The following is a 12,675-nucleotide window of genomic DNA, read 5'->3' as shown; positions in this document are numbered from 1 at the left end:
TCATGCTCGAGTGGCACTTCCGTCGAGTGCTCCTCGAGTCCATCGAACAGGAAATCCTGTTGGCATTTCCTTTTTGTTACAGCGAAGTTAACACTATGCCTACGAGTGGTTGGCATGTCTTGTAAATGACAAGATTTTGTTAGGTTGCCTGATGAAATGTCCGATTGTTTTAACGGTGTAACGTTAAACAAACTTTCGGATCAAAGCAAGCATGTAATTAAAAGTATTCTCTCAATGAATTGGAAGTTAAAATGGAATTTCTTCACGTTCTTCCTTTAGAAGATTACCGTGTCCATTTTATAGTTTTCTTTGTCATCGACGAAGAGTGTGTGCTAATTAGTTGATACATTTTGGTCGGGCATCGTGTATTGCTCTCACCAAAAAGTTTAACTTTAGGAGCTATTTTAACTTAAATATTGTTGAGGAAATGAATAATAATTTATATGTAAGGAGAAGGATTGAAAGAATTTAAGAATGTATTATTTTCAACTTGGTAAGAATAGGTTTACGGAGCGCTAAAGCTGGCTGTTTTGAATTATTTTACAAAAATGATAAGAACACATTTAATCAGAGTTTTAGCGGTTTTTGCCATAACATATGTTCCAAGGAATAAGTTTCCCGTCTTCAATACCGTCTAAATGGCTATTGTATTACATGGCTAAACAGTTTTTATTTCCGTTTACGACTTGGCATATGCACGGTAAAAGGAACCATGCACGGGGTCGGTCGGTCCCTTCGGGGGACCCAGATAAATCAACCTGTGGGTCAACACAGGCAATCGGTATGTTTACATGGAAGTTTGTAAATGGTCCGAATGCTACCGGTTAAAGAAACGTGCAATGCAAAAATCAGTATTTTTGGGGGTGGCATCGGAGGGGCGCTGGCTCTTCGAAAACAAGGAGCGGCAGTCAGGCGAGTGTGGTGGTTCGGGAAAGAATGTGTTCGTCGAATTTTCCTTTCCCGGTACCGATGTATCCGGTGGTCGAGGATGATAGTGCCTCGAAAGAGTCTCGTTGTGTGCTTTCCTGAGCCGACGTGTCGGAGTCGTAGTCCTCTCCCCTCTGCTTTCACGGGATAATCGAGGCGGGACGATACGAAACGGAACGAGTCGAGTCGAGTCGAGACGAGACGAGAGTCGCCCTGAGGACACCGACACGAGCGTGGTTCAGCTCGTCAGCATTGCTCCGCAGGCTCAACACCGCTCCGCTTCAGTCCACTCCTGCGCGACACGACAGTAGCACCCGCTTCGCTGCACTCTACCCGCTGCTTCGCTACCCGCCGCTTCTCTACCCGCGCCTCTCGCCTAACCGGACACCATCCAGGGATCAGCTGTTTATTTCTCGGCTCGCAGGAGGCACTAGGACACCAGGATGAGGGAGATTGTGCATCTGCAGGCTGGACAATGCGGGAACCAAATCGGCGCCAAGGTAGGCCCTGCTTGCACTTTTATTGACAATAGTTTCTTCGGGGGTTGTCAATTTTTATGGGAGATTCGATGTGGAATAGCTTGCGTGTTAGGTCCTTTAACACTAGGTTTACGGAGCACTGAAAGTGACTATTTTACATTACTTAATAAAAATAACAAGAACATGTGCTGGCCAAATTTTTAGCCATTTTTAAAAAATAACATATACCCAAAGAAATAAATTTGTTGAATCATTCCTCGTGGATGTATCTTTAGAATATTAATAATTGTAAATTAAAAGTATTAGAACCCGTCATTTTGACGGGTCCCGTAAACCTAGTGTTAACAAATTCTGGGCTGTTCTCTGTCCTCTTAGCATCCCATGCAGCTTCCAAACGCTCGGTTTAAGTGTCCACTTTTCTTGATTATTCTTTGTCGCCATTCTCCCTTTGCACATTTATTTATCGACTGTACGGTTTTGCTTATTACGTCTGCTTTAACCCTTTTCTGCCTCAACCCTTGTGGCAATAATCAACATTTTCTACGGTGTTTAATTACACGTTAGACTGTGGATCTTTATGCGAAATGAAATTTTTATACGTCAATTGCAATCTATAAGAGCTAAGTAAAAATTGATTTCGATCATTAATCATTTTTATATGTTAAAAGTAGTATATCGACATTGTTAAACTCTTTTAATCTGTTTACTGTTCCGAATGATACGTACTCATTTCTGTCACAAATGCATAAGATCCGCAGTCTAGCGATCATCCAAGAATGTAGGAGTCTAAAATAATTTTTCGAAAATTATTTTAACTCCAAAACGAAACATTTCTTCCGACCTAGAACCTTGTATATACTTTTTTTCGAGTTATACACACGAAAATGGTGAAATTTACTGTAACAATACTGAAATGTTTAGTAATTTATTAAATTACCAATTTAGTAATGTGAAAGATATTTTGAGTAATGATACGGCAATTTTTGGCGACGCCTTCGAGTGCTGAGGGTTAAAGAAATTGAAAGTACTCTAGTACCCGGTTATTGACGTTATTTAATACTTATTGTAATTGTCAATCACGTATGCTGCACAGGACAGCGAACGTGTCAGCTTCTTTTCACTGTAGGTCTTTCAATCTTCCAGTGAACTGATAGAAAGTATTTTTCGTTGACATTTATTGTAAAAATTCTGAGCTTTTCCTATAAAATTGTTGCTGTTTTGCGTAAAACGGTTCCTGGTAAGATACAGACTCGACCCACCGCGTTCCGTGGAGGATAGTTCAATGGGGTTTTGAAATTTTTATGGGAGCATCGGTTCTAGTCGATAAGGGGTAGCTCGCCCTCTTTTAACTCGAACTATACCGTCGAGCCTTTCGGGTGCTGCAGTTCCGTGTTCTTTTGCAATTGTTTTTCCGACGTTTCGCGAGCATTGTGGCTAGGGGTCAGCTTCTTCAGGGGTCAGAAGATAGACACTGATACTGTCACCGATACCAGGCTGCGATGCTCGCGAAATTTTTGCAGTAACAATGTTAAAAGAACTTACACCCGATGGCTTCAAACGAATACTATACTACAGTGCAAATTGCAATTATTATGCGGACGTTAATTGCAAATTGCAATTATTAAAATAAAAATTGTTTAATTCCAAGATATTAAAGCCACACGCAGTTCTTATATCAATAATTTTGAGGAGTCGATAATAACGCAAAAGTGTTTTTAAGTTCCTCAAATGTCTACTGTTTCAAAAATTTAGCCATTAGATTAGCAATCACTTTTGCAACATTCTGACACCTCGTTGATCCTAATCAAAGCTGTACTAAAAATTCGAGCGTGGTAAAAAAATGTTTCTTGACAAAAAAGAAATCGAATTCTATTGTAGTACTTAGTCGAACCACTTCGCTGCAATAATTACTAGTCTGTTGGAAATATTGCACTTGCATTACAAGAAACTAAACAACATTTTTAGCGTAGTTATGCTACAATTTCATAATCAGCGAGATAATGTTTCAAATTTTATTAAAAATAAGCCATAAAATTAGAAGATAGCCTGAAGCTCCCCAGTCTAATAATTACCAGAAATGGAAGATGGAATTGCCAGCCGGAAGGGTCAGGACAGACCCGAGTAACATTATCCGAGGATCAGCGAGAGTTGAAGCGTCTCTAAAGCATATCTGAAGCTTCTTTTAATAAAAGAAGAAGAAGAAGAAGGCAATCGGTTGCTCCAGTGTGTACACAGCTTTAGGAAAGCCGTAGTTTCGTGGGCCGAGATGGAGCGATAGTCTCTGAAGAATTCGAGCTCCTAATCGAATTAAAGATAAGACGGTGCTCGGCAATGAGGAGCAATTTGAAGAGAGAGAGAGGAGAGAGAGAGGCTGCCGCGTGTCCGGTCGATCGTCGCCATCGTTAATGTCGGCTCGCGAGCCGGGGAAATTATTCGCGATCGCTATCGGGAATTTTCTCCACTTAACGCCGCGGAATATTCGCATGCGGTCAGAGATAAAGAGAGAGAGAGAGAGAGAGAGAGAGAGAGAGAGAGAGTCTCTGTCGCCGGACGGAAATTCGTACGAAAGTAAAACGCGCGCCGGTCGTAAAGGGAAGCCAGTCATTGTTCTCGTCGTTTCGCGCGGCTGCTTTCGGAACCAGCTCGTGAATCATGCACGGCGCGGGGTGGCGACGACGATGGTGGCGGCGACGGCATCACGCAACAAGAGGAACGCTCGCCGATTTTTCGCGAATCGCGATCAAGATACCGCGGCCGGATTCTCTCGCAGACTCTACGCGATCGGTTCCTGATGTTACCGATCCCGAAGCTCTGCCATGCGGAAAACGACCGGCCGATCCAGCCGAGCGTGAATCGAACACAAAGGGGGCCCCCGGTTTTCTTCGGGGAAGAACGGATTGGTGGACCCTCCGGCTAATTGGACCCCGGGAGAGAGAACGAGTAATTACTCTGGCGACGCTCCGATTGTTTGTGAATTTCGAAATCTGCCGAAGCGAAGGATCCTCTTCTACTTGCGAGAGATAGTCCACGGAGGATTGCCGCGCGCGGTTTCTGCATTGTGGAGCAGATCTGTATCGATGTAGGATAGTCGAGCACCGTATTCAGCATCTGCTGATTAGTTCTTTCGGCTGTTTAATTGGGCTATTCTATTTGTTGTCCGGGATGCTAGGCGTACGAATTAATTCGCGGTCTCGTCTTTGTGTGTCGGTTCATCTGCACACAATGAAAACGTAGTTGAGGTATGAAAGTATTCTTCGTTTTCTATAGCCGTACATCATTTTACAGGTGATTGACGAACCTAGTGAAAGGGTGATAGAAAACAAAGATAAAATTAATTAACTTCGAGGACTATGAATCAATGTGAACGTGCAGTACATGGAATAGTTGTATGAACAATTTTTACGAGGTCTCGGCTATAGGTTTACGGGGAGCCCCATTTTATTAATTCAGGGGTCATATTTTTAGCTTAAAGTTCACTTGAAACTTCTCGATTTTATACTGAAATCGACAGTTTATTCATGATCGGATGTCCACCGGAAGAGTTCTTCAGAGTTTCTGAGAGTTCCTAGGACTTCTTAAGAGATCCTCAGAGTTCCAAAGAGTTTCTAGGGCGTCTATACAGTTTTTCAGAGCTCCCCAGAGTTCTTAGGAGTTCGTAGGCGCTCTTAAGAATTCCTTACAGTTGCAAAGAGTTCCAAAAAGTTCCAAAGAATTCCAAAGAGTTCGTAAGAGTTCCTAAGAGTTTCTAGAAGCACTTATAGAGGTCTATAGAGATTCCTAGATGTCCCAAGAGTTCCCAAGAGTCCCGAGAGCTGCGGAGAACTTTCTTACAGTTCCTTAGAGTTCGTTAGAGTTCCTTAGAGTTCGTTAGAGTTCCTCAGAGTTCCTCAGAGTTCCTCAGAGTTCCTCAGAGTTCCTCAGCGTTCTTCAGATTTCCTCACAGTTCCTTAGAATTCCTAAGAATTCCCAAGAGTTCCTAGCGGTTTCTCATAATTCCTCAGAGTTCCTAAGAGCTCCTAGAAGTCCTTAAGAGGTCCCTAAAAGTGCCTAGATGTCCTTAAGAGCTCTCAAAAGTTCCCAAGAGTTCCCAAGAGTTCCCAAGAGTTCCCAAGAGTTCTCAAGAGTTCCCAAGAGTTCCCAAGAGTTCCCAAGAGTTCCCAAGAGTCCCCAAGAGTTCCCAAGAGTTCCCAAGAGTTCCCTAAGAGCTCGCAAAAATTCTCAAGAGTTCTCGAGAGTTTTCAAGAGCTCTCAAAAATTCTCAAAAATTCTCAAGAGTTCTCAAGAGTACTCAAGAGGTCCCCACAAGCTCCCAGAGTTTCCTGGAGGTTCCTGGAGGTTAGCAGAGGTTCCCGGAGGTCCCGAGAGGTCCTCGAACGAGGGGGCAATCCAGAACCGTCTCGAACACCGACACGGGCTATTAATAGCGTCCGAGAAAATAGTGAAAGCGCGACGAATGTGGAAGACGAACGACACACAGGTCGAGGTAGAGAGAGGGTGGTCTCCTCAAGCCAGGGGGCAGAGGCCGCGTTAATTTCGTGCAGCTCTATTTTTAGCTTCATCGCCTTATCCCCCCCTCTCTCTCTCTCTCTTTCTCCCCTTCTCCTCTGTACTTCCTTTTTATCCTTTCGGATCGGCGAACAATAAGTTGCTATTTTAAGCTGTCGAGAGATCATTTCGAACGTTTCTCGTTTGATTGCAGTTCTGGGAGGTGATCTCCGAGGAGCACGGGATCGATCAGTCCGGGATCTATCACGGGGACAGCGATCTACAATTGGAACGGATCTCGGTCTACTACAACGAGGCTTCCGGTAAGCGAACGAGATTCTCGAGAACGTTCGAAAAACGCGAGACGAGCTGCTGCGGAGGTTCGTCGACTTTATCATGGAGCGTTTGTCGTCGAGCGCTCTCTCGCGAATTCCTCTCGCGCTCCAAAATAGAAGCTTGCTAACTCTCTCTCTCTCTCTCTCTTTCACTCTCGGTCTCTCTCTCTCTCCTTCTCCGAGAGTGTTTCTCTTTCTCCGTGGTCCCCGTCGCGATAGGAGGAACGCCAGGAAAAAGGAGCAAATCGAGCGACAGCAAGGACCGCGTTTAGGCTGGAAATAGCAACGGCGGTGTTCACCCCTGGCTTTCATCCGAGCGCGGCCGATGGACGACGCGAATCCGTCCGGTTTTCGCCCGGTGCCTCGTGTGTCCCCGTTCGCGCGACGATTTTGCACGGTTTCGGCGTCTCGCCGGTTTCCGAAACGAAATTGGCCAGCCAGCAGCTAATTTGCAAGCCGTACAGGCACACGCCGCGCCGGGAACGCGCGTCACCCGAAGCCGTATAAGACACGCGTTTCCGTCGGCGCGTAGCCCATTGTCGCGGCGAGTTTTCAGCCGGAATGACAATAGCTCCGAAACCCGATTAATATGGGCAAGCCGAGACCAGCGCGTGCCTTCTTTCCAGTCGTTTGTAACCCTCGGTCGTCCCCTAATTTCCTAATTTTTACGGCCACACCGCAACCACGCGACAACTATCGTCTTTCCGGAGCCTCGAAACAGATAGACGAGACCTTGCTAGCCAGGCTGTGTACCAGCTGCCCTAATCCCTATCCAGTAAATGACATTGCTAGCTATTTTGGTGGATCTCACATTGTACCGTTGTTGCAGTCGCCACGTCGACGAACGGGGGCAAGTATGTGCCCAGAGCGATCCTACTGGACCTGGAGCCCGGGACCATGGACGCGGTACGTTCCGGGGACTATGGGAAGCTGTTCAGGCCCGACAACTTCGTGTTCGGTCAATCGGGAGCGGGCAACAACTGGGCGAAGGGCCATTACACCGAGGGCGCTGAGCTGGTCGACTCCGTGCTGGACGTGGTGCGAAAAGAATGCGAGAACTGCGACTGTCTTCAAGGTTTCCAGCTGACTCACTCCCTGGGCGGCGGCACCGGGTCGGGAATGGGAACCTTGTTGATTTCGAAGATCCGCGAAGAGTATCCCGACAGGATCATGAACACCTACTCGGTGATGCCGTCGCCGAAGGTGTCGGACACCGTGGTCGAACCGTACAACGCTACCTTGTCGGTTCACCAGCTGGTCGAGAACACGGACGAGACGTACTGCATCGACAACGAGGCCCTCTACGATATCTGTTTCCGCACGCTGAAGGTGTCGAACCCCAGCTACGGGGACCTGAACCACCTGGTCTCGCTGACCATGTCCGGAGTGACCACCTGCCTCAGGTTCCCCGGGCAACTGAACGCCGACCTGAGGAAGCTCGCGGTGAACATGGTCCCGTTCCCGCGTCTCCACTTCTTCATGCCCGGGTTCGCTCCTCTGACCTCCAGGTCCATGCAACAGTACTCCGCGCTGTCCGTGCCGGAGCTGACCCAGCAGATGTTCGACGCGAAGAACATGATGGCCGCGTGCGACCCTAGACACGGCAGGTACCTGACGGTGGCCGCCGTCTTCCGCGGCAGAATGTCGATGAAGGAGGTCGACGAGCAGATGCTGAGCGTGCAGAACAAGAACAGCTCGTACTTCGTCGAATGGATCCCGAACAACGTGAAGACCGCCGTCTGCGACATCCCGCCGAAGGGGCTGAAGATGTCCTCGACGTTCATCGGGAACACCACCGCCATCCAGGAGCTGTTCAAGAGGATCTCCGAACAGTTCACCGCCATGTTCAGAAGGAAGGCGTTCCTGCACTGGTACACCGGCGAGGGTATGGACGAGATGGAGTTCACCGAGGCGGAATCGAACATGAACGACCTGGTGTCCGAGTACCAGCAGTACCAGGAGGCCACCGCTGAAGAGGACTTCGAAGCCGAGGAGTGCGCGGACGACTTCGAGACCTGCGACCCGGAGTAGACCAGCCGGTACCGTCCGGACGTCGGGCAATCAACCCTCTCCGTCTCTCTTTTCTGTATTTTAGAAGTGGTTCGGTACCGAGGCCCAGCTACAGTGAATTCTCGATATATGTCAATGTCATGTATCGTTCAGGAGACACGCCCTGTGTTGTATTCACACTGCTTGGTGTCCGAGACCTCTCGAGCTTCGTAGCCCCTCACCGGGTATATCCCGCGGTAGTGGGGATAATTCCGCGATATTTATCATCCAGGTCCTGGCGACATATATGGAGAAATCACTGTAGTTCGCTTTTTTGTACTTTTATACGCGGTAGAGCGTCTTTTTCCGCTTGACGAAGGTTTTTCAAGACTACTGGCTGGCCTTCGGAAACGTGTTTGGGACCCGGAGGAGGATAGAGAGGACGCGGGTAGACAAAGAGACAATCCTTGATGACCAAACGCCAAAGCACCGCAACCAAAAATCTGCCTTCTCTGTTATACCCGCAACATTATTCATATATAAGCGTATTAATCGTGGCACGCGTTTTACGGTAGCGCAAGTTTGTTCCTTAACGAAAATATAAGAATTTTTTCGAGTACACCAGTTCCGAACGATCCTTGAACCTCGGTTTTTGCGTGCGTTTAACTGGAAAACTGGTGGGGTAATTAGACTGCGGATTTTGTGCACTTAGGAGAACAGGGAATTGCTGAAATAGAAAAATGTACGGCTTGTTAATATCGTTGCAAGATAACTATATTTTCACTTAGCTCCAGTTCCTGAAAAATCTTGCACAATTTTGCATATAGATCCGCAGTCTAGTCTCGTCGAGTGTGAAAGAGATGTGCGTACCCGAGAACCCGGAAGCTCGGTACTCGAGACGTGTAACTAATCTGTTTTTAATTATCCTCTCGTGAAACTCGTACTCGCACATTGGTGGCGTTGCTCCTTTTGAAATGAGACCAAACACGACACCATTCGGATCATATTTGTTCATTTAATTGACTATTAGATTTAGAAATTATTTAATTGTTAAAATACATAAACGGTTCAGTCGATCCAGATACAATATTAAATCACTAAAGGTTTAATCCAGCAGTGTAGCTAGGTTGCTCCAGCACTGCAACTTCTATTATCAGTTCGGATAATAGAGGTTCCACTTTATCGCGAATCAAACAAGTACACGCGCACTGAATTGTGTCGTGTTTGGACTCATTTTAATCGGAAAAGTGTCGCGAATATGTTAGCGCAACTTTCATTAAAAAGTATTTTGTGTTTCGTTCCCTGTGATCGACGCATTGTTTCGCAGACAGATCAGCCGTTTAACGATTAGCTTGCTGTTGGTACTCGGCGATCAGGTCGCGCATTTTCCCCCGCGCCTCCTCGAACTCCGCCTCGTCCATCCCCTCCGCCGTGTACCAATGGGTGTAAGCCTTCTTCTTCAGCATTTCGTCGAACCCGGACATCAGCCTCTTGAGAGGCTCTTGAAACGCTGTCGTGTTCGATATCAGGGTGGCGTTCATCGAGGCTCCGCGCGGAGAAACCTTGCAGATCGCAGTTTGCACGTTATTCGCGATCCACTCGACGAAACTCGAGCTGTCCCTGCTCCGTAGATTGCTCATTTGCTCCTCCACGCGCTGGAACGAAACGATCTTTTCAGCGAGGCATCCTCCAGTAGATTGTGGATTTTTTGCAAGATCAACATTTTCTGCATTTATTGCGAGAAACGGGGGCTGAACAAAAATACTGTATTTTTATATTCTTCCAAATTCTTTTAATCTTCACACCGTTTTATATTTCGCGAATTCGTTTTTCCCACGAATGCATAAAATCCACCGCCTACTTATGAGGCGTCTGCTTACGGGGCGCGCACTTATGAGGCGCATACTTACGAGGCGCGCACTTATGAGGCGCATACTTATAAAGCGCGCACTTATGAGGCGCGTACTTAAGAGGCGCGCATTTATGAGGCGCATACTTATAAGGCGTGCACATATGAGGCGCGTACTTATAAAGCGCGCACTTATGAGACGCATACTTATAAGGCGTGCACATATGAGGCGCATACTTATAAAGCGCGCACTTATGAGGCGCGCACTTATAAGGCGCGCACTAATGAGGCGTCTGCTTACGGGACGCGTACTATGAGGAGTCTACTCAACACTTTATCTACCGGGAAGAAATCTTTCATATAATAATCCCAAACAAAATTTTTAGATTACGGCGTTTTCAACTTTAAAAGACTATTTTCGACTTCAAAAGCTGTGTTAGCAGAACTGCGGTTTCCGAACCTTGCTGGACGCCTCGCCGCGGAAGATAGCGGCAACGGCGATCATTTTCCCCAGCATCGGATCGTAATCGAAAAACGCGTTTTTCGGATCGAACAGCTGTCTCGATAAGTCGACCACGGACGCGACTTTGTACTGGGCCGCGCTCCTCGAGGTGAGGGGAGCGTATCCTGCGACGAAGAAGTGCAACCTGGGGAACGGGACCAGGTTGACGTGCATCTTTCGCAGATCGGTGGTCGGCTGTCCGGGGAACCTGAAGCAGCAGGTGACGCCGGACATGCAGGCGGAGATCAGGTGATTCGTGTCGGCGTAATTAGGCGTGGTGATTCGCAAAAGCCTTGTGCAGATTCGATGCAGCGCGTGGTTGTCCATGCAGAAACTTAGGTTCGCGCAGTCGATCGAAGTGCAGAGACCTAGAACAGCGTTGTAGGGTTCGACCACGACGTCCGACATCTTTGAGGAGGGCATCACGCTGTAGCATTTCACGATCCTGTCGGGATACTCGTCCCTCAGCTTGGTCATCAGCAGTGCGCCGACCCCTGACCCCGTACCACCGCCCAGGGAGCGGACCATCTGGATACCTGTGTCCATAGAGACTCCCAAAACTTAGATTGTTTAACCAATTATCGACAGCTTTCTTATATTTAGTCTAGATTCTATATCCCTGAAAAATTTAGCTCTGAAGACCTTAAAAGGCTTGACAAGATTACTCTTAGTGGGCGTGGCTTTGCTGCCATTGATTTCAATCCTGCCTACTCTAGATGTTGTATCCCCTGGACATTTAACTCTAAAGATCCTAAAAACTGCGTATAGAATGTTTTGAGTGGGCGTGTCCTCGATGCTCTCAATTTCAACAAAGCTCCGCCCAGCCGGGATTCTACTGCTCCGAATGGGCGTGGCTTCGTTGCTCTCGGTTTTAACGATATTCTGACTAGCTTTTCTATTTTGCATCTCCTAAAAATATAGCTTTGAAGACCTGAAAAATCTAGTTTCAGAGACCATAGAAGCCTAGCTCCACGTGGGAAACCTTGAGTGGGCGTGGCTGTCTTGCTCTCTAAACGAGCCAGGGCTCCGGCCATGTCTGATCTGAACGAATGTTTCTCTGCTTTTCAAGGACAACGTGTTTTAAAGAACTCTTTATCCTTCGTCACCTTGCAACATGTCGCAGACTTCGGCTTCCCTGCGGATGATCTCCAGGGCATTTTCCACCAACTCCGCGCCCTCGCTGTAATAACCCTTCGCCCAATTGTTCCCGGCACTTTTGCATCCGATCACGAAGTTTTCAGGATTGAACAGTCCTCCGCAGTTCGTGGACAGCGCGGGGGGCAAGGTGCAAGGATCGAGATCGATCAACACCGCTCTCGGAACGAACCTACAGGCTTTGAGGATAGCGTGTCGCTTTTCGATCGGCTAAAAATTATAGTTCCAGCCCTTCTCACAGTACCTGGCCCTTCGTTGAAATAAACTTCCATGTTATTCAACTGCATGTCAGACTCCCCGCGGTAGACGCCATCTTTGTCCAAACCGTGCTCGTCCGTGATCAACTCCCAAAACTGGAAACGAGAATTTTCGAACCGGAAAGAAAACTGACAGACACCTGGACTACCTTTCGGCCGACATTGTTCCCGCACTGACCCAGCTGCACGTGCACGATCTCCCTCATTCTTCTAGAATACCGTGCCGCCGAAGACTAGAATTTAGAAACTTGTCCTGGAAAAATTATGGGATCTCTCGCGTCGACTTCATGGCGATGCTTCGGGGACAGAAGCGAGGAGGATCTCCTTCTGGAGATCTCTTGGTCTGCTTCGATTTTTTTTGGTTGAAGGATCACGTTCGGGGGTGGTGTTTGGTTGAAGAAAAAAGAAGAAAAAAAAAAAAAATAAACGAACGATACGGAATGAACGATCGACGCGGCCACGGAGCCCGCATTAACGTTCATTCCGAGCGATTCGCAACGGCACGCAATAATAAAGTGTTTGTCCTCGGGGCACCGATGAGATAATACGTGATCGCCAATTTTTACCAAGGTCTTGGCTTCATCAATCCCCCAGTTGACCAGAAGGACGAGAGCATGAGTTCGATGACGCGGCACGCGACACATGCTCGCACGACATTTCTGCGCTCGAGGAAACTCGCCTACTCTCGTCAATATAC

General features: G+C 47.4%; 2 protein-coding genes across 2 annotated transcripts; one reads left to right on the top strand and one right to left on the bottom strand.

Moving 5' to 3' along the window:
* Positions 1-823: 823 nt before the first annotated feature.
* LOC143360186 (tubulin beta-3 chain) lies at positions 824-8,862 on the top strand. The gene is made up of 3 exons (XM_076798797.1): positions 824-1,427; positions 6,106-6,214; positions 7,056-8,862. Exons 1-3 carry the CDS (start codon positions 1,371-1,373, stop codon positions 8,255-8,257), a joined length of 1,368 nt encoding a protein of 455 aa, XP_076654912.1. The 5' UTR covers positions 824-1,370; the 3' UTR covers positions 8,258-8,862.
* A 693-nt stretch (positions 8,863-9,555) lies between these two features.
* On the bottom strand, positions 9,556-12,184 carry LOC143360509 (tubulin beta-1 chain-like). The gene is made up of 5 exons (XM_076799442.1): positions 12,128-12,184; positions 11,961-12,074; positions 11,673-11,919; positions 10,525-11,102; positions 9,556-9,870 (listed from the first exon to the last, which is right to left on the bottom strand). The coding sequence occupies exons 1-5, from the start codon at positions 12,182-12,184 to the stop codon at positions 9,556-9,558; spliced, it is 1,311 nt and encodes a 436-aa protein (XP_076655557.1).
* Positions 12,185-12,675: the final 491 nt, after the last annotated feature.

This window comes from Halictus rubicundus, chromosome 13, assembly GCF_050948215.1.
Source record: "Halictus rubicundus isolate RS-2024b chromosome 13, iyHalRubi1_principal, whole genome shotgun sequence".
Classification (NCBI taxonomy): domain Eukaryota; kingdom Metazoa; phylum Arthropoda; class Insecta; order Hymenoptera; family Halictidae; genus Halictus; species Halictus rubicundus.
This window is presented reverse-complemented; position numbering and strand designations above follow the sequence as displayed.

What these genes read in the sequence shown, in the direction of transcription:
- LOC143360186 (XM_076798797.1), top strand. Translation starts at nt 1,371, where the DNA reads ATGAGGGAGATTGTGCATCTGCAGGCTGGACAATGCGGGAACCAAATC. An exon ending in GGAACCAAATCGGCGCCAAG is followed by an intron (nt 1,428 to 6,105) that starts GTAGGCCCTGCT and finishes GTTTGATTGCAG; the next exon opens with TTCTGGGAGGTGATCTCCGA. An exon ending in CTACTACAACGAGGCTTCCG is followed by an intron (nt 6,215 to 7,055) that starts GTAAGCGAACGA and finishes CCGTTGTTGCAG; the next exon opens with TCGCCACGTCGACGAACGGG.
- LOC143360509 (XM_076799442.1), bottom strand. Translation starts at nt 12,184, where the DNA reads ATGAGGGAGATCGTGCACGTGCAGCTGGGTCAGTGCGGGAACAATGTC. An exon ending in GGAACAATGTCGGCCGAAAG is followed by an intron (nt 12,075 to 12,127) that starts GTAGTCCAGGTG and finishes TCTCGTTTCCAG; the next exon opens with TTTTGGGAGTTGATCACGGA. An exon ending in GCGGCGAGGCGTCCAGCAAG is followed by an intron (nt 9,871 to 10,524) that starts GTTCGGAAACCG and finishes GTTTCGTTCCAG; the next exon opens with CGCGTGGAGGAGCAAATGAG.